Raw genomic sequence first — 22,079 nt, 5'->3', positions numbered from 1 at the left:
TCTAATTTTAATTCACGTGTCATTTTTATAGTATTGGTTAATATTAAGGCTACATCAGACTTATTTATTAAAATTCTTCATAAAATTTACTAATATTTTTTGATGGAAATCATAATACCGATCATGATTTAAATTATAAAAATAAATTAACAATTTATCCATCTAACTCTTCATTAACCATAGAGATAGTAGTTAAAAGGTCTTATATGTAGTAAATAAAAAGCCTAATAATTTGGATTATAAAGTTACTAATAATATTTTTTAGTGGAAACCATAAGATCATGTACTAAATTACAAAAATAAATTAAGAATTTACTCTAATTATTAAAATTTAAATCGTAAAATTTATCCATATAATTCCTCATTAGTAATAAAGATAGTAGCTAAAAGGTCTTATATGTGGTAAATGAAAAATCCAATATATCTTGGATTATAAAGCTTCACAATTTCTCATATTTTAACTATCTCAATTTGCAGATTATTGATTTTGAGGAGGCTATTAAAAAGTGGAGATTACATGTTTGGATCTAAATGTGAAAAACGAAAACATATTTTTTTACTCTTTTAGTTGGCTTACAAAGTATCACCATACATCGGCGAGATTCTCTATTTTACATGTATATTTTTGATAAAAAAGTATAGATTTTGAGGAAAAGTTAAATTAATAGTATCTATTTTACTTTCTTAAAAAAAACCTATTAGATATGTAACCGCGATCTTGGAGTTCTTTGTTTATCGATCTAACGACGTAACCGTTTTTAGCTTAATTATTTATGATGTACATCATAAATATATAAAAATAACAAATATGTAAAAAATTTAAACAAACATTTATGATTATAAAATTAGTTACATTAAATTGTTGACTACAAAATATTCATGAATAATATTAACATGTATTAAAATATATGGAAATAAAATTCAAATTAAAACTTCTATCTATATTACTATGATTATGAAAAATAATGTAAAAGAAGTAAATATTTATACATGTTTGGTTTATAGCTTATTCGCGATTAAAAAAATATGTTATATTTTAGTTAAAGATGGACGTCAACAAAATCAAATAAATGGAACAAATAGAACAAGTCCGCGATTTTCGCGGGTACAAAACTAGTATAATATAAAAAGGCAAGCCTAAATATTAGCTTTCAACATTCACATTTAAGACTATTAGAGCATAACACATCATTATTATTAAAAAAAATTGAAAAAATCATAACATTAAACACTAATTAAATCACAATAAATATTAGTATTTGTTTTTTATTTGTTAAGAAAAATTAAACTTAAAATTAAAGCCAATATATCTCATATTAAACACAAATATAATTCTCACCATAATCTTTCAAAATAATGTTAACCATTCAATCTACCATGAATTATTGTTCACAAATAAAAATATAAAAAAATCTATTTTGAATTTTTGTAGGTTGAATTAATTACATAGCTAAACAAAATTGAAGACAATAACAATAATAACAATAATTGTGAAAAAACACTAATGAACGTAACAATATTCGTAGCAAAATATTAATAATCCACGGCAAACGTTTAGTAAATTGTAGAAAATATATATTGATAATATATTGATAATATATTATGGTAGTATAAGTATAGATTGATAAAAAAAATTCTTAGGAGTCCTTTTTGTCAATCGGGCTCAGTGCTACCACAAATCCGGGATTTTATAACACCACCAACGTGACAATACAGCTAACCCCGTGAATTTCACGGGTAATAGAACTAGTTAATATATGTCCAAAGTTAAACGTAAAGCCGCTCCCAAAAAAATAACTATTGATACCTGAAATAACTAGGATCGGAAAGAATTAGCAGCACCGTCTGCATCGAGTTTAGTTAAATACTCGATTGTTACAAGCTTTTTTTCAAGTTCAACTTGATTTTCTGTTATGATAACCTTTTAGATAAGTGGAAAATCAACTTGATTAGATGAGGGAGAAAAAACGCATAAAAATAATAATTTAAGACTTGAAAAACAAATAAAATACTACCTTCTGTTGAGCAATCAATTTGAGCATCTCGATCGCATCTAAAAACTCTGACTTCTCATGAACCCGAAAGGAGTAGATTGTGTATCTTTGGGAAGTCTCGTGGAGTTCATGTGAATAAACGGACTGTCTGTGCCAATCGCGACACTCTAGACTCCATAACACTTCTAAGAAGTACATGCTCTAAGAGATGAGCAAACCCTGCTTCTCGATCATCTTCAAGAAGAAACCTATACATGAAGTTTATTAAAATCATGCTATAAAGTATATTCTACCTACCTATTATCGTATTTCCTTTTTTTAGTGTTTGTTTAACCAAATCAATCATTCCCTTTACCCTCACCTTCAAATCCCACTGCACCCTTACAATAGAAATTCAAAGATCCAAGGTAATTTAAAAATGATATGAATAGCCAAACTCTAACTACCAAGCTAACAGTACCAAGTGTCATTGGGGAGGTCGTTCATGCTATAAAGTATGATCTGCCTGCTGAGTTCTTTTTCACTGTTTGTTCAACCAATCGATCATTCCCTTTACCCTTAAACCATTCCCTTTACCCTCGCCCTCAAATCCCTCTACACCCTTACAACAGAAATTCAAACAAAAATATAAGTAATATAAAAATGAGATGAATTACCCTGCTCTGACAACCAAGCTAACAGTACCGGTGTTTTCGGGGAGGCCGTTTCTAGCAATGTAGTATTTAAATCCATCGGCTGAATTTTGAATACTGAGATTTTCAAAAATATCAAGCTTTTGTTTCTTCGTCTTAGGTGAATCCCCCATGACTTGACCTGAACATAATCAATCAATATAGAACAAAAACTAGATCAACCAAATCTATTCACAATACAACAAGACAATGCCTCTCCGTTATTCCTCTAATTAAATCATAAGATTTTCGCTTATTTTGAAATTAAATCAACAAACGTATCGATTCAGTAAAACCACAACCAAATCTATTCACAATACAACAAGACCATGCCTTAGTCGCATAAACGATCTATTCTCCGATATACTCTCGCAAGTAAGTGTTGTTCTCCGTTATTCCTCTAATTAAATCATAAGATTTTCGCTTATTTTGAAATTAAATCAACAAATGTATCGATTCAGTAAAACCACAACCAAATCTATTCACAATACAACAAGACCATGCCTTAGTCGCATAAACGATCTATTCTCCGATATACTCTCGCAAGTAAGTGTTGTTCTCCGTTATTCCTCTAATTAAATCATAAGTTTTTCGCTTATTTTGAAATTAAATCAACAAATGTATCGATTCAGTAAAACCACAACCAAATCTATTCACAATACAACAAGACCATGCCTTAGTCGCATAAACGATCTATTCTCCGATATACTCTCACAAGTAAGTGTTGTTCTCCGTTATTCCTCTAATTAAATCATAAGATTTTCGCTTATTTTGAAATTAAATCAACAAATGTATCGATTCAGTAAAACCACAACCAAATCTCTTCACAATACAACAAGACAATGTCTTATTCGCATAAACGATCTATTCTCCGATCTATTCTCGCAAGTAAGTGTTGTTCACCGTTATTCCTCTAATTAAATCAAAAGATTTTCGCTAATTTTGAAATTAAATCAACATATGTAAAACCACAAGCTATGAGACATATGTAAAACCACAAACTAAGGTAAAATCACAAAGCAAGAGATAGAAATGATGAGAGTAATGAGATACTAACCTTCACAAATGGTCTAGATCATTCTTGCAGCGGCGTAAGGATTTGAGAGGTTTTCACCTAGGGTTTTGTAGGTCTCTAATTTGGTTGCCTCTATATTTTTCCTTCCTTTTATACTGGGTTGTAACCACGATGCTACGTTCAACACAAGGACGCACTCAAAAACGCTAGTTGCGGATACTTGGCTCAAGAGTTAAGGCCATGAACATAAGACCGTTTTAAATTGTAAATAAAAAGTGTGTTAGTCGGTGTATTAGATTATTATTATTATTATTACTACTACTACTAGTATACGGAGTAGATTATACTGAAAACTAAAGTTATGAAATGTGTATTTTTATGAAATCTATATACTTTTTTAACATAAAATTAAGTATTTCATTTTATTAAATTTTCTCTAAAGTTAATGGTACGTATGTGTGAAGTTATTTTTTAAAGTGAAAATTATATAGCATTTAATGAAAAATTTACCAACTTATAGTTTATAGTAGTTTAACATCATTATTATTTTATTTTGATGAAAAAATCATAATTTTGAATTTAACTACTCCCTCTTATTCATTGTTTTCTTCCCTATTTTTATTTTTTATTTTATTTTACAAGTAACACTTAGCCTTACTCGTATATTCTCCAACGAATAGCTACCCCATCTTATATTTACCCCGAGTCTCATTTTTCTTCTTTTCTAACTCGTTAAATGACAACTTACCATATTACCTAAATGAGACTCGGGATAAATACATTTCTACCTCCTAATTTCCTATTGACACCCAACGAAAAAATGAGGTCGGGGTAAATACATTTTTACCTCCTAATTTTCTTCTTACCATATTACCCAAATGAGACTCGGGGTAAATACATTTTTACAATGACCACCTTCGAAACCCCTATTGCGACCCCCAACGAACCCCATCAGTCTAGCTAAGGCTCGATAAAGCCAAATCAAATCATATCACCAAATTCCTAGACATACCAGCTTTGAAAACCTTAGGGATGTTAGGTGTAGTCCTCAGTTTGTTAAGAAAGGTGGGATTGTAAGGGTTTATGACAAAGGAGGCCCCGGCTTCTAAGCATTACACTTTGGAATATACCATGACATATACAGACCTTAGGGCCGCATTCGGTTGGGAAAGTAGGACGGAGGCAGAGTGGTAGCTGTTGGACAGGTATGCACGCAGCACGCCCAAACTTTTGGCATGCTATAACAGGCCAAATTGTGAAACCTAAAGGAGATCAGAGCTCTACAATTCCTCACTCTGGGCTCCGTTTGGTTCAGCGCTTCCTAGCTATGACTTTTCTTGGCCATGGGGAGCCCTCGAAGCTAAACACCAGAAGGGACCACATTACCTGATTGGGCGGATATTTTTGTGGAAAGATGTTTGGGAATTCAGAAAAGCACATCCAGGAAAATAAGCATAGGAGGTATGGTTACGCTAACTGGCCGATATTTCAATGTGGCATTCCCTTCAACTGGTCATTTATAGGACATTCCCGCCCTTGAGAGTCTAGATATGATCCAACTCAATCATAAAACTTGCCATTATAATTGGTGTATTTATGGCGCTTCCCGTGCTTCGTACTTGAAGCCGCCCCGTCAGGAGGGGCTTCCTGATGGTCCAACTGCTGCGGACTTCTTGCTAGCTCCCGATTTTGACGTTGCTCCATATTTGTCAGCCTCAGCCTCTGTAGATAATGGTGAAGAATTCCTGTCCGAGCAGGTTGTCCATGAGGGAGGTATAGTGATTGGAGGGAAGAGGTGGGAGGACAGGTTAGAGGAGCTTTATGATGGCATGGATGAGACACGACAGTTGTGTCGGGGACTTGACAAACTTCTTTCGTCTTTGTACCCCAATACTTGCCAAACGCTATCGCAGGAGTATTATCTGCAGCTCACTGCTCATGAGAGTGCTCCAGAGACTAGACGGGAGGGACGACTTGCTTAGAGGACGCACGATAATGGAGGGTCTTCTGATTCATGATGTGATCAGTACGTACCACTTCCCCCCTATGACGCCTTCCTTTGTCCATTTCTCATTGCTACTGTAAGCATAATGTTTGTTTGGATCTGGCACGGGGAGGGGATGATTCTCATCTTTGTATGCTACATATTCTTAATTTTGCTTCAACTGAAAGATAAGCAAAAGAAAAGAATATTGCTTGGTTGAAAACCCAGGAGAGCCGCCTAGGCAGTAAAGAGAGCCCTCGCGCTAGATTGAAAATCCAAAAGTGAGCTGAAAGATACAAATTGGGGAAAAAGAAAGGAAAGATGTTGGAAACCCGAAAGGGGGGCCTAGGTAGAAGGCAAAAGGGCAGCTACGTATAAGGTAGGATAGGTTAGTCGTCAATAGTCAAGTATGCTGATGTTTTTAGAGATAGCATAGGGAGCCATCGGCTACCATGAGTACTCCCAAACTTGTGTAATTTCTTACTTGATTGTTGAAGTGTGCTGGTGTTGATTTAAGTACAAGAAACCAGGAGTTGTCAAGGGGCCGAATTGTGTTGATATAGAGAAGTAGACGGTGTTTTATAATGTCTAGTTCACCATACTACTACATATGCTTTTGGAGGTTCATGCCATAAAACTCGAGTTTTACTGAAGGACGAGAAAAGACTTGGCATAAAGGAAATTCGTCAAGTGCTATTTTTAGCACTTAAATTAGTCTATTTGCTCTAATTAGGAGTGTTATAAGGGGTGCTTGGCAATAATTGCATATTTGCTTGTCTTGTGGTGATCAATATTAGGATTACTGAGGTTTTGAGTTGTCTTGAGTTGATTTCAGTTACTTTTGGCAATATTTTAGGATCAAGATAGCAAGAGGATGGCCGAGGTTATAAGCTGGAGCTGAATTGTTGAAGTGGATTTAGCAGGATTACGTCGGTTGAAGTCAAGACTCAAGTGCCCAAGTGAAGACGAAGCCCAAGAAAGGGACTTATCCGTTCGTCCCAATCTGCCAATATGAAGCTTCAAGCAGCAGGATGAAATATCAAGATAGTCCCCGCGGTAAAAGGGGCAATCAAAGGCCCTTGTTGATGCGATTGACAGCGGAAATAATAAAGAGTAACCGGATATTTATCAAACTAGACCTATAGCTTGATAATGGGTGATTGTATTCAAGACCTATTGAATACGAATCGGGTTAAAGTTTGAAAACGCGTCAAACAATAACGATTTTTGGATCGAACGCATCAATCATGAATTACAAACTTGTAAAACATCAGGCTTTTCTTTTCATATATTTCGTCCCCAAATTACAAGCTACTAATGACTATAAATAGACTAGAAGAAGAGCCGTTTTAGGCATCCCAAAAGACAGCTAATGGTGATCATAAACTAGCTAATTAAGGCCATTAAACTTAGCAAATTAAGGCCTAATAAAAATAGTAATAAAACAACGCTGTTAAATGGTAATAACCGACTCACTAAGCAGGGCAATCATCACCCTTTACTTACAAATTAAAATGGAACTTAATTGCTTTGTAGAAGCCTTGCACTTAGACGAATCCAAAGCATGCGACCAAACTTACGAACCGACGAACCGAGCAGCCTTTATTATCGAACACCGTTTTGAAGATTGTTTATATTTTACAAGTAGCCATATTAACTTGGGTCCATAATCCGAGTAGCTTTCGATTCATCCAATGAAGCTCCCTCGTTCGATGAAAGCTCGAAATACATTTAATCATTCTCGAGAACAATTAAACTGATTTCCGACTTTCCATGAACTCGTTCCTTCATTAACCCGTAGCCCAACTCGTATACGTATCATACTCCCTTTCTTCAAAAAGAGTCGTCCCGATTCTTAGACCATCCAATTCCACCAGGATCGAATACAAATATCAGAAACTTAGATGCATATTCGTCAATGATGAACGAAGATGAATTCGAACAAGGTGATGAAGTATCCTTGAATTCATCATCTGCAGGATTGCTTCGAAGTAATTCCTCGCTTGGCAATGGAGCACCTGGTATCAAGTCTACTTGGTACCCTATTCCACGAAAAGTAGATACACCTCGTGACAAATCACGCGGAAAAATATCAGCCAATCCACGCAATAAGGGTTGAACCAAGGCGTTCTTATTTCGGGCAAGATTTCTTCACATGCTTACCAAGAGCGATTAGAGCATAAACTCGCTCTCCATTGCTCAAGACCTGCTCATTATATTCATCGAATATAGGTGGCAAATCGAAGTTTAAGGCAGAATCGATCTCCACTGAAAGTTCTTCAGAAAAACACGAATTCTTCTCGTAGTGCCCCATCTGTTTTGCCAACATAGAATCGTCTCAATTTAAGGAAATTGAGAAGCTACCTGACGCGCCAAATGATGCGATTGACAGCGGAAATAATAAAGAGTAACCGGATATTTATCAAACTAGACCTATAGCTTGATAATGGGTGATTGTATTCAAGACCTATTGAATACGAATTGGGTTAAAGTTTGAAAACGCGTCAAACAATAACGATTTTTGGATCGAACGCATCAATCATGAATTACAAACTTGTAAAACATCAGGCTTTTCTTTTCATATATTTCGTCCCCAAATTACAAGCTACTAATGACTATAAATAGACTAGAAGAAGAGCCGTTTTAGGCATCCCAAAAGACAGCTAATGGTGATCATAAACTAGCTAATTAAGGCCATTAAACTTAGCAAATTAAGGCCTAATAAAAATAGTAATAAAACAACGCTGTTAAATGGTAATAACCGACTCACTAAGCAGGGCAATCATCACCCTTTACTTACAAATTAAAATGGAACTTAATTGCTTTGTAGAAGCCTTGCACTTAGACGAATCCAAAGCATGCGACCAAACTTACGAACCGAGCAGCCTTTATTATCGAACACCGTTTTGAAGATTGTTTATATTTTACGAGTAGCCATATTAACTTGGGTCCATAATCCGAGTAGCTTTCGATTCATCCAATGAAGCTCCCTCGTTCGATGAAAGCTCGAAATACATTTAATCATTCTCGAGAACAATTAAACTGATTTCCGACTTTCCATGAACTCGTTCCTTCATTAACCCGTAGCCCAACTCGTATACGTATCATACTCCCTTTCTTCAAAAAGAATCGTCCCGATTCTTAGACCATCCAATTCCACCAGGATCGAATACAAATATCAGAAACTTAGATGCATATTCGTCAATGATGAACGAAGATGAATTCGAACAAGGTGATGAAGTATCCTTGAATTCATCATCTGCAGGATTGCTTCGAAGTAATTCCTCGCTTGGCAATGGAGCACCTGGTATCAAGTCTACTTGGTACCCTATTCCACGAAAAGTAGATACACCTCGTGACAAATCACGCGGAAAAATATCAGCCAATCCACGCAATAAGGGTTGAACCAAGGCGTTCTTATTTCGGGCAGTACTCTTCACATGCTTACCAGTAGCGATTAGAGCATAAACTCGCTCTCCATTGCTCAAGACCTGCTCATTATATTCATCAAATATAGGTGGCAAATCGAAGTTTAAGGCAGAATCGATCTCCACTAAAAGTTCTTCAGAAAAACACGAATTCTTCTCGTAGTGCCCCATCTGTTTTGCCAACATAGAATCGTCTCAATTTAAGGAAATTGAGAAGCTACCTGACGCGCCAAATGATGCGATTGACAGCGGAAATAATAAAGAGTAACCGGATATTTATCAAACTAGACCTATAGCTTGATAATGGGTGATTGTATTCAAGACCTATTGAATACGAATCGGGTTAAAGTTTGAAAACGCGCCAAACAATAACGATTTTTGGATCGAACGCATCAATCATGAATTACAAACTTGTAAAACATCAGGCTTTTCTTTTCATATATTTCGTCCCCAAATTACAAGCTACTAATGACTATAAATAGACTAGAAGAAGAGCCGTTTGAGGCATCCCAAAAGACAGCTAATGGTGATCATAAACTAGCTAATTAAGGCCATTAAACTTAGCAAATTAAGGCCTAATAAAAATAGTAATAAAACAACGCTGTTAAATGGTAATAACCGACTCACTAAGCAGGGCAATCATCACCCTTTACTTACAAATTAAAATGGAACTTAATTGCTTTGTAGAAGCCTTGCACTCAGACGAATCCAAAGCATGCGACCAAACTTACGAACCGAGCGAAATTTTTTATTATCGAACACCGTTTTGAAGATTGTTTATATTTTACGAGTAGCCATATTAACTTGGGTCCATAATCCGAGTAGCTTTCGATTCATCCAATGAAGCTCCCTCGTTCGATGAAAGCTCGAAATACATTTAATCATTCTCGAGAACAATTAAACTGATTTCCGACTTTCCATGAACTCGTTCCTTCATTAACCCGTAGCCCAACTCGTATACGTATCACTTGTTCTCTGACTCAAGACATTCCTCTATTTTATTTATTGAACAATTTAGGACAGATACATCATCATGTGCATAAGGCTAGGAGACGAAACGAGCAGGCAAAAGAAAGATAACTGGTATTCAAAACAAAGAATTATATTTCATGTTATAGAATAATACGCTAAATAGCGAGTTTCCTTCGAATAGTGGCAAACAAATTATCACCAAACATAACTAATGAAGAAAATACCCGCTAACAGGTGTTCTACTACTAGTGGATCTTGGCAAGCTGAAGGTTTCTAATTAGGACATGTCAATCTATCAATTTTGTTAGGAAAAATTGCAAATTACTACCCCTATCATAATCAAGATTTTTCAAAATACTACTATATCTTATACTTTTTTATGCACGGTACCACCTACATAGTTACTAACTCTTCCCAAATTACCTAATAAGCTAAAGGTCATAATTTAATTAAGGTAAAATCATTAAAAAATCAAAAATTAATGTGGTCTACCCATTTTGCCCATCTTTACACGCTCACTCACCACCACCTACACCATTACTATCAAGTATCACCACCAAAAATTAGCATCCACCACCATTGACACCACCTAAGTACCACCATTTTCAGTGTTCACCAAGCCCAACACTTCCACCACCTAACCTCTTGGTTGAAATGCACCACTGTGACGCTTGCATCTTATTATTATTATTATTACCTATTTTTTACTCGTAAATTGTTATTTAGTTTAGATTATAACAAAGTGAAATTTTTGCTTAGAGAACCCTAACGAGAACAGTAAACTGAACTTACATGGCAAAAAAGCATGCAAACCACGAGATTTAAAGCATCTCCAGCCCAGGCCGTTCCAGTGAATCTGCCAAATATCCTCCTCTTCCTCGTATGAAGTATAAACTCGAAACAACCACCGTGCAGATTATCTGAAAATACCTTCGGAAGGCCCTTGTAAGTCACATGACCGCCAACCATCCTTGTTATAAAAAAGGGCATCTGTGAATCTAAAAGAAGAAAAATCAGCTAACTCATTAACCCATGCTCATATAAAGTATGACTGAAAACCGAAATTGCTAAACCTATGCCCATTCCAAAAGAAAAAAGTGTAGTTTAGGAGGACAACAAAAATCACCTCTTAACAATTACTCCCTGGTATGTAAAAGGGAGTAATTGTTAATTGATAATTATTCTGAAATCAGAATTGCAGCTAAGTTACTTCATAGACTCGACAATCGAACTTAAGGAGTGACATTCAAAATACCTGAGGGAAGGGCAGCACAGCTAGAGCGTCAACAAAGAAGTATCAGAAGAACTATCTCTTCGTTATGGTGGAAGGATCCTCAATTAGTTCACCTCGGCCAAACACCCCGAGGAGGAGATATAGCCAATACGAAACTGTAAGACTATACGAAGTAGAAAGAACCTTTAGGGTGCGGAGAACACAAGCTATAACTTACAACTTCCAACGGGAATGTAGAAAAACAATGGGAAGAAGGCCACAACCAATACGAGCGAGATTGTTGGGGGTCAAAAATTTAAAATTGATGTGGAACCTTCCTTGCTTACTGAAATCTTTGCATGCTTACTCTTAGAGTTCCTCTTTGAATAACATGAAATGGAAAGTAAGGCCGCTAGCTCACCTTCATTCAATTGGGCTCATTTCAACTCCATTCAAATTAACTTACTTAAGCTCCATTTAAGCTCTCCATTTAGAGCAGCTCAACTTCTTTTAGCTACTTCTTTCAGTTATTTTTTTTTCTTTTTTCGGCACATTTCAAGCTCCCACTCCGCTCCAATTCAATTCGGTTCAATTCTGCTCTAAAATTGCTCGACCTTCAATCAATTCTCGGCTAAGCTCTCTTCATTCAGTTAAGTTCACCTCCAACTCCAACTCCACGAGTTTGGTTCAATTTAATTCTTTTCAGCCAAAAAGAACAAGGGTTGTCTAAATTGTGGTTATCTTACCTTGTAAGTGGCCATGCTATAATGGCTCCTTGTTAACCTCGCTCCTCTCCTCTCCTCTCCTCTTCCAAGAGTGGACACGGCCTCATCAGGGAGGGCACATCCTACGCGTAGGCTCTGACTCATACGCATACGCGTAGCTTAGACATATGCGAAGCTTAGACGGTGTCTGAGTTTCATTGAGTCAAGTTCAACTCCAACTCCATGAGCTTGGTTCAATTTAACTCTTTTCGGCCAAAAAGAACAAGGACTGTTCTATAAATAGTCCAGGATATAACGGCTCCTCAAAAAGTTGTTGACCTCACCGAGTTCAAGTTCCCAAACCTAAAAAACATATAATAAATCAGACATTTCACCAATTACATGCAAGGGATAAATGAAGAGGCACGACCCTTTATTAAAGAGACAACCACTCATTTTGTAACAATTGTATTAGTACAAATACATGTACTATATATTGTATTGCAACATTAGAGCATCTACAATGGTAATGCCACTAACTTACCTTTACCACATTATATTTTTAAGCTACATCCATTTTAAGCTAGAATTTACTCCAATGGTTTAGCCAACTTATTACTAGCTTGATTAGACCCACCTAATATACTCTTCTATTTATTTATTCAATTTCCAAATTTCAAAAAAAAAAAAACTATTATTAATAGGATCACTATTTTCTTATTGGTTAAACTACACTTGTATGTCCATTTAAACCAGTAGCTCCATGGAGCTATTAATTTTTTTTGGGCAAAGTTAGTCTACATGGTCAACTCCAATGGTTGAGCAAAGCAAGTCCCTAAGCCAAACCATTAGAGATGCTCTTATACAATTCATTTACTGTCAATAATATATACTTATGTTAATGATGAAATAATCTTTGCAAAAAAAAAATATATAATAATATATACTTATTTTAAACCATTTGTTCACCTATTTTAATTTAGATTTAGGGTGTGATTCATTTGTTTACCTTTTTATATTTGGAAATTTTTTTTAGAGGTAGTTTGATCATAAAAAATGCATTAGAGCATCCGCAAAGGTGAGACTCCCCATATTTTCTCTTTCCTTTTCTTATTCGTCCACCTCATTTTCCACTAACTTTTCCATTTGCCCTCCCCATTTCATAACTACATCTATGCATCTATGCAACAATGAGGTTCCCCAATCAACACACAAAAATTTGGAAACCTCTCCAAAAGTAACACAAATTGTCTTACTTTTCTTTTGGGGACCTTCCCTAAAAACAGTGGAGCCCCAAATATTGGGAAGGTTGGTGCAACAATGAGGAGCCCCATATGAGGAAAGATAGTGTATATGAGGAGCTTGATTTCCACCTTTGCGGATGCTCTTAAGGACCACTTGTCATCTACTAAGAATCCCCACAAATGGAAGTTCGATTTAATGCCTAATGAGGCCGTGCCCACTCTTGGTTGAGAAGAGAAAAGCTGAGTTGAACTAAACTCGGTTGAATGAAGTTGAACTTCATTGAATGGAGCTAGAGTTGGACAGAATAAAGTTGAATTGAACTTTGAAGCGAGCCGGTCAACAAGGAGCCATTATATCATGGCCACTTTACATGGTAAGGTAACCACAATAAAGACTTATTCTAAACCATTTGTTTTTGTTTAGATACACGGACCCACAGAAATTTGTGAAAATGCTTAGAAATTACTTATCCCTAAGATGTAGCAGGAATTAAATCAAACTTTTGAACACGTACTTAATACGAGATACTCCGTTTTAAGGAGTTTATTATTCTAGCATGCTCTGTCAAAATGCATTGGTTCTCCATAGAAAAATTAATCGACCTAAACTAGAAACTCCGCCTATTGTTACGACTATTATTCATAGAACATCAGAAGTATAGTTACGGAAACAAACAAAACAACGCCAACACTGGCTCTACAAATATCGAAAGGTAGCCTTTCATTTGTCACATTTAACTATTGAAGACATAATATAATTCACGTGACAATTGACAACCCAACTAAGGATGAGTACCAAAAAAATGAATGATTTTAACGCTACATTTAAACAAACAAAACTAAAATTTTGAACCAGCATCCGATCCTACATGACAGCTAAAAAACCCGTCGCTAATGTGAGTCGGTCTCATATTGTGAGATGGAAAATTTTCATACAATTAAATCATTTATTATTATTAGTAGTAGTATTATGACTTGTTTTTATTGGATAAAGACCGTCTTAGAGTACAAGACGGTCTTAAGAGTACGAGACGTATGATATTTTCTCCTTTCCCCCAGAAAAACACAACCACAACAACATTAGTCCGCGAATATAATTCAAGCAAAGAACAAAGCCAAAGATTAAAGTTGGTAATAAAGAAATAAAGCAGCTATAAAAGTTTAATGAACATGCATGCATACATGATTTGGTTCAAGATTTAAATTCATTCTCTCTTCATGTCCATCTTCTATCATTTGCAACATTAAAAGGAAAATAGATCACTGAAATCCATAGACTAAATAAAATTAGGGTAACCCTAAATACAGCCTTAAAGACTCTGCATATAAGATCTAAAAAGAACTTGCTTAAATCAGACATTAATTAAGATATATAAGTGAATTTATCACAATTTTTTAATTTATTTCCATTTTAGGGAACCTATAAAATCCTTAGGTACAACCCTAAAATTGTATTTATCATTGTCCATAGGGTATTGATAAATATAGTCCTTACCCATTAAACCTAAACCTGTAGTATATATGAGATCTAAAAGAAGAAAAAATTACTTAAGTCAGACATAAATTGATTGTAAACATTTACAAATACTCTATAAAATGCTAATTAAGTGAAAAAATAAATACATAGTATTAGAGATAAATTACCTTGATTAATCTTCCATCTCTTGTGTTCCATTATTATTATAAAACAACTCAAGCTCTCAAAGTTTAGATCTGGAAACTGGAAAGAACGGTGAATAGTGAATGTGCAAAATAAAAGGTAGCAATATAATTATGAGCCTTTGGCGTAGGTGAAAGGCCACTTGGCGATATTAAATTAACTGTCTAGATTACACTTGTCAATGTGGTGGGAACGAGAACCATGCAGACCTAAGGGTAAGTTTGGAAAAGAGAAAGGTAGGCAAAACGTATAAGGGTTAATAAAACTTACACAAATTCTTATTGAAGACATGACATATCCGTCACTCTTGAGTGACGGATACCATTTTACCTCATAAAGTATCCACTTTTTCTCTCTCTGCAACACTATTCATGTGGTCCCCTTTCTCCATTAACCCATTATGTTACCATTTCTACTCACAAAATATCCGCAACAAATGGTGACCCGTCACAAGGGAGACCAATTGTAAAACTTAATATAGATAAAAAAAAAAATAACAATATTTGAATCCGTTTTATAAATAATGTCAATGTAAACGGCTTTACACATCCGCTTTTGTAGTTTGGATTAATTTTGCTTCTTTTACCAATAAAAATAAAAATATATATGAATTTATATACATATATATATATATATATCAATATTTGGAGGATGGCATAGTATATTATAAAATCATCATATTACCTAAATATTTTTGTAAATATTTTCCATATCTTTGAGTTATTGTGCATAATTGTAATTTTCATATATTATTATATTACTCCTATAAAATAAGATAGCTAGCTTGTTATCCAAGGTGTAGGGTTACATAATATCTCGGTACAAAATCCTATCTATTAAAAGAAGAGCGGTTTTCCCAATTTTTTCTTAAAAAAACATCTTCATAAATAAATAAGTTAATTACAATTGACTATATTCACTAAATAAAAAGAAAAATTAATATTTATATTTTATTTTAATAAATTATTATTTTTTCGTTAATTAATATTTTCATCAAATTAAATTATTTTCACTAGACTCTAAACTATAATATCTTAGTTAAAATATAAAACTATAAATTATACTCCGTATAAAACTATAAATTGCTAAATATTTTATTGATTATATTATTTGAGAATGACTTCACTAGGGGTGATAATGAGACGAGATAACTTGTGAACATCTCGAGATTGGTTCGGTCAAAGTTTGGCTTGTGCGAACTCGGCTCGAGAGCTTAACGAGTCAAGCCGAGCAAACGCTGACACGGCTCGAAAAGCTGAAGTTCCGCATTCAAGTGGTCGATGAGGACAACGGAAGTGAAGCGAAGAGATATGTAGTGTCAAAAAAGCGGACATAACGTGAACTATAAACATAGCTGGTGTCAGGGTTGAGGCAAAGTGTAACGCCCCGTAAATTTCGGACCGTTAATATATTTCAGAAATAATTTATTAATCAAAATAAAAGTGATAATTAAGTATTTAAAGTAAAAATAATTCAAAGAAATATAATTTTATTATATTTTGAAGAAAAGTATTTATTTTGATAGTTTTGAAATGTTTAAAAATAGTTTAAACCGTGTAAAATCTTTTATTTCGAATTAAGGGCGTATCGGGGGGAAAATGACAATTCGTTTGAACGTTGGGTAAACGAAATTGGAAATGGGTCGTGTGAATACTCAATTTTATTGTAATCTCGCGTTTAAAGACTTTGGACTTGACGGAATTTGCGTTTGACTTACGGATTTAATTATTATTGAAACGAGTCAAAACCGACTCGTTAAAAATCCCGACTGAAAATCCCGTACGTACTTTTCTCCTTTCCTCTTCCCTTCCCCCGCGTGACCAGCCCTTCTCTTTTCTTTTTTTCTGGTTTTCCTCCATCTTTATCTCCTACTTTCTTAAGAAACACCATTTTCATCATTTAAAGCTAGAAATCGTCACAACTCCTTCGTTTCTTGTCCGTTTTTCGCGAAATTTACCTTTTCGGAATCCCCTCGCCACGATCTACGACTTAGTATGTTCTAATTTCAATTTTCATTAAGTTCTTTTAAGACCAAATTTCGGTGATTTCGGTTTTGTGCTTAATTTTTGTGTTTTTATTGTTTAATTAGGTGAAGGATTGGAAGACGAGTTCGGGGACTCGTATATTGTAGAGGATAGCGGTTAGTTGTGGTTAGGGTTTCGATTTTGAGGACTAATTGCTCATTTTCTAGCTTAAGGTAACATATTTCGAGCTACTCGACGAATTATCGTCACATGTTTTTGATTTTTATATGTTTGGTGAATTTTAGTTTGGGTAGTAATTTTCACATGTTAAATTTAGTTGCATGCAAGCTTAATTTGTGCCTTTTGGTAGTTTAAATTATCAAAGTTGAATTGGGGACGATTAATTAATTTTCGACGGTCTTATAATGTATAAAAATGAAAAAAAAAGAAAGAAATGGTGCGGCAAATGGGGTCCCGCAGCAGACCGGCAGGCCACGGCAGCCCCGGCCGGTCTTGGGGTTGGCCCGGGTCGGTCCGTTGCTTGTTTCGCGGTTTTCCATGCTTTGTCCGTCATTTTAGGTTCATCATGGATATAATTAGTATGAGTTTACATGGTTAAATTTGTTAAGAGAATCATAAAAGTAGCTAAAAGTTATGCTAATGGTAGAAAAATTATGTTATATTGACAATTATCACATGTTAGGATAATTTACAAAATGAAATGGTAATTAATAGGCTCAAAATGAATTTTATAGTGATAATTGTAATGTTTTGTTGATTGTCCGAAAACCGAGCCTTAGTCCCTTTGACCGATGCGATGTCGATTAATTGAGTGATTGGTCACCGCAATTTGACCCGCACTGTCCGCAGGTGGGGTTGCGGGTAAAAATTCGGTTGAATGAATTAGATAATCGGCCTTTTTCTTGTTTTAGGCCATTTATTATATCTCTATTTCACATGTGTAATTAGTTGAATTTAAATAGTTTCTTATTTAGTTAGTTGAATTTAAATAGCTTCTTATTTTGTAGTAATGGCCCTAGTTTCCCCTAAAGCCTTTTATATTGTTATAATTGCTAGGATTGGAAATTAGTATTGAATTCTTATTGAGGAACTGTTGGGATTGTATCTTTGTAAATAGACATTTATATAGCTTTCACATGATAGAATGTTAGAATTTATGTTGGTAAGTAGGACTTTTTGCCCTCTTAAGGTTAAGTGGGTGTCTTACTTGACTTATGTGGTGAGTTTTGGGTGGTGTGGGCTAAAATATTCAAGCTGGGACTAGCTGTGACTAGGTCCTAGGTGAGTATTTCGGCCTTCATCATAGATAGGTCTTTATAGTCTCTGACGAGTATATGTTCACTGCTTGATAGCCTTTGTGTTCTTGACTAGTGGATGTTTATCCAAGTTGGGGCATGACCTCGGTACTAATTTTGATAGTATGGGGTCGACTTAAGTACTAGCCGACCCTTCGGTGGTGTCCTTAGGGTACTCACTTCACTTTGTTTTAAAAAAAGTTGTGAGTCTTGGGTGCGGTGGTGTGTATCCGCATGTCTAGGTCTGCGCAGATTTTAGGCTAGGGTTGTGTTGTCTCTTGGCCATGTTTTCTTAATAGTAACCGCTGAGCCAAGATACCGGTTCGATTACCTTCCCTACCTCGTGGTATAGACTTGAGTTACAAAGTGACTATTGACCGTACTAAGAACTTATGCCTCTCTTTGATATATTGCCCTTTCTTGTATGGTGATTTTATGAACTGTAATAGGTGAGATGTAAGCCGGTTCTGATTGATAAAGTTTGGATTACTATTTGTTATCTGATTCACATGATAGTTTAGTTTGGTCAGTTTAGGGGTCATTTGTTAGAATACATGAAAAGTAAATGGTTTATCAAATTGTTTACATGTTACAAAGACATGTTACATTAATTTTGACGATTCGTGGCTGGGAGGACTCGAAGTTACTCCCCACTGAATTGTGGCTTTCGTGTTTGTATAAAATGCGATTGACAGGTTGTTGATGCTTTGTTTGGGGTCACAGACGGCTAGTGAGCAAGGAACCTTGGACCTAGTTTTGGCTATTCTATTAGTACACCTTTTATACTTTTGGTTTGTATATAATTTGAAGGGACATATGTCTCCCTTTCTATTTTTGGTTTGTATCCATATATTTCCGCGTCTTTAGTTATATGTGTAAGTTAGTTTATCAGCTGTTGCAGGGTTATGACACTCTTCTTGAGTTGGAATTGGTTGTGAATGGTTTAGTTAGAAAAATTTTTGAAATTGCAGGTTTTTGGACTAGTTGAACTATTTACAAACATATCCTACCAGTTTTTCTGTAGAATTTACGTATATAATTAAGGCTAGAATTAAGGGTGGAAGGTGATCTTCCCACATCGGTAGAAGAGGGGAACGAAGCATGGTTTATAATCATGTGGCTACCTCTTCCTAATGTGACGCGTTTTAAAGCCGTGAGGGGGTTGTGTCTCCCAGAGCGGACAATATCACGTTAGCAGGTTACCTTGGGCTGTTACACAAAGGTAGGCGTGTTGGGTGGGTGAGTAATCGATAAATTAAGACACAAGTAATGGAACAAGAGTCCAATTTATGTCGAATATAAGGTCTAAGCCATGGGAAACATAAACACTCAAAGTTGTGGAAGTTGTCGTAGTTGGGTGAGGAATTGAAAAGAAGTAAATAAAGAGCTTGATGTTGAAAAGTCGATGTGGGCATACGGTTTATAAGATAAACCGTTGTTTGGACAATCAAGCATTACTTTTTTTTTTTTTTGTCAGAGTGAAAAAGATTGCTTTCTTAGGGTAACACTTCTTACTTGAACAAGGAAAAGTTACCCCAATCTAAAGGACATACAAATAAACTCGAAGAATCATCCGTCTTTAATCTGATTTTCCTATAGCCAGTGGTGTAGTAAGGAATTGAGGTACGGGTTTAAGGGAAACACAATAAAAGTTGAAATTTTTTTACTAAAAACTTAAAAATTTCAGACTGTCAGCGGAAACGAGCGTCCATGCTAACTCTCCTAAATCCACCACCGCCTATAGCTAAAAAATACTACAACGTAGAGAAGTAGAAACAACGAAAATGAGCAGTTAAACAATGCATAGATTCCAAATATGTCAAGAGTGGTTAAAGGCTTAATGACATGTACTTAGAGAGAATAAAGCCCAGGAGATCTGTGTTCGATGGCTTCCACCCCCTCATGGTTGGGTACAGTTAATACAGTGCATCTAAAGGCAATCCAAGACTAGCAGGTGGCGGAGGTATATTCCGGGACGAGACTGGTAATTTCATTACTGCTTATTATTTTTCTTGTGGGATTTGCACATCTATGAAGGCCGAACTACTTGCTTTATTAGCTGGATTAGAGAGAGCAAAGTCACTCCGTCTGAGGAAATTAATAGTGCATATGGATAACTCACCCTGCGTCAATCTTATTAATGAAGACCAATTGGTTAGCAACAATTTGAAATTCCTAGTCAAGAGATGCAAAGATCTGATCAAAGAAAGCCATTGGAAAGTCAAGCTAGAGCATACTTATAGAGAGGCGAACAGAGCAGCAGATTTACTAGCTAATAGAGGAGTTAATACTAGTACTATTCCTTTGCATTTAGATGTACCTTTAAATGAGCTGCGTCCCATCCTTCGGGAGGACATTTTTGGGGTAGCTATCCCCCGTGTAATAGCTAATAGTTAATTTTCGGGGCTTTGCCCCTCTTTCGCACCAAAAAAAAAAAAAAAAAAAAGAAGAGAGAATAAAGCCCAAAAGAATGAGTTATTTTAGACTTAAAATAAGGCCTGGTATTCAATGGACAAGAGTCAGAGTCATCATTCTTTACAATTGTGTATGAGAAAACAACCTTGTTGGCTGTTGCACCAATTCATTCACTAGACTCACTAAAGCCCACTAACCCACATAATTGTGGATAACCGATCCGAAACATTCGGATATCGGAGCAGATACAAAAATTAGGTTCAAAACATTCGGATAGCCGATCCCTTATTTTATTTACGGAGTATTTATTTAACCAAAACCTTATTTTTTGAACCTAATACCTATATCTGATCCGATATCCAAAAACTAATTTCAAATGGGTATCAATCCAATTTACTAAACCAAAGCCCTTATTATTTTGGGTTTTGATATTTTCCCCTTTGTATATAAATCAAAACCCTAATTTATGATGCTCTCACTTGATTTGCCTCTTCTCCTTGAGCTACTTTAAAGCAGGTTGTTGGAATGTAGACGCGTAAGAGGTTTAGAGGAATGAACTGATGATTATTCTCATTAGCAAAGTGTCTTTATATAGTTACAACCAAATCCTATAAACAAGGATAAGTATATCGTAATTGATACGATTGAATATATTGCTAACAGCTAATTATTCCGTAATATATGGAGCATATCTCGCCTAATACCCCCCCCTCAAGTTGGAGCATGGAGATCAAGAATGCCCAACTTGCGGAGTAAGAAATGGAATTGAGTGACACCTAAAGGTTTTGTGAAGATATCAGCCAATTGATCGGTTGTAGACACATGTGATGGTTGAATAAGACCGTCTGTAATAGCATCGCGAACAAAGTGACAATCAATTTCAATGTTCTTTGTTCGCTCGTGGAAGACGGGATTTTGCGCAAGGTGTAAGGCGGATTTATTATCACAGAACAAACGTATAGGAGAGGGTAAGGAGACTCCCAAACTCGCAAGCAACCCCTTGAGCCATTTGAGCTCACAAAGAGTGTTTGCCATGGAGCGATACTCGGCCTCAGTAGAAGAAAGAGAGACGGTGCGTTGCTTCTTAGTCTTCCAAGAAATAGGAGAGTTCCCTAGAAACACAAACCAACCTGTGACACTTCGACGAGACAAAGAGCATGTACCCCAATCGGAGTCACACCAACTCGAAAGGCGAAAGTCACTATCACAACGGAGAAGGATACCCTGTCCCGGGCTCCCTTTGAGGTAACGAACAACGCGCATTGCAGCGTCCATATGGGAAATACGGGGTTGATGGAGAAATTGTGACAAAATATTAATGGCAGAGGACAAGTCAGGTCGAGTGACGGCTAAATATACCAAGCGACCAACTAACCTCCGATAGCGTGCGGGATCCCCGAGCAGGTCACTTTGATCCTCGGCCAAGTTAACGTTGGACTCCATGGGGGTGGAGGCTTCTTAGCGCCCAAAAGGCCAACTTCGGTAATTATGTCGAGGAT

General features: G+C 35.8%; 2 protein-coding genes and 1 long non-coding RNA gene across 6 annotated transcripts in view; 2 read left to right on the top strand and 1 right to left on the bottom strand.

The window, feature by feature from the left end:
* Positions 1-1,617: 1,617 nt before the first annotated feature.
* On the bottom strand, positions 1,618-14,982 carry LOC141656292 (uncharacterized). 3 transcript variants are annotated; one of them, XR_012548459.1, is made up of 6 exons: positions 14,870-14,982; positions 11,320-12,344; positions 10,857-11,062; positions 3,723-3,854; positions 2,651-2,807; positions 1,618-2,242 (listed from the first exon to the last, which is right to left on the bottom strand). XR_012548459.1 is itself a non-coding variant. In XM_074463130.1 (4 exons), exons 1-4 carry the CDS (start codon positions 14,898-14,900, stop codon positions 2,196-2,198), a joined length of 441 nt encoding a protein of 146 aa, XP_074319231.1. In that variant the 5' UTR covers positions 14,901-14,982; the 3' UTR covers positions 1,620-2,195. The 3 variants fall into 3 exon arrangements, 1 of the variants encoding a protein (XP_074319231.1); XR_012548458.1 differs by lacking the exon at positions 3,723-3,854; XM_074463130.1 differs by lacking the exons at positions 3,723-3,854; positions 11,320-12,344 and having other exon boundaries at positions 1,620-2,242.
* LOC141656291 (uncharacterized) overlaps positions 13,470-22,079 on the top strand; it is a 22,807-nt gene continuing 14,197 nt past the window's right edge. Inside the window, exon 1 of one of the 2 annotated variants that reach the window (XM_074463128.1) lies at positions 13,470-13,599. In XM_074463128.1, coding sequence (XP_074319229.1) covers positions 13,584-13,599 — 16 coding nt within the window. In that variant the 5' untranslated portion in view covers positions 13,470-13,583. Of the gene's footprint in view, positions 13,605-22,079 lie in introns of both variants that reach the window. The other variant, XM_074463129.1, reaches the window with a different exon arrangement.
* LOC141656293 (uncharacterized) lies at positions 16,716-19,176 on the top strand. The gene is made up of 3 exons (XR_012548460.1): positions 16,716-16,877; positions 16,975-17,082; positions 18,861-19,176. It is a non-coding gene; the product is annotated as an uncharacterized LOC141656293 (long non-coding RNA).

The sequence above is a fragment of the Silene latifolia genome, chromosome 5 (genome assembly GCF_048544455.1).
Source record: "Silene latifolia isolate original U9 population chromosome 5, ASM4854445v1, whole genome shotgun sequence".
NCBI lineage: Eukaryota > Viridiplantae > Streptophyta > Magnoliopsida > Caryophyllales > Caryophyllaceae > Silene > Silene latifolia.
This window is presented reverse-complemented; position numbering and strand designations above follow the sequence as displayed.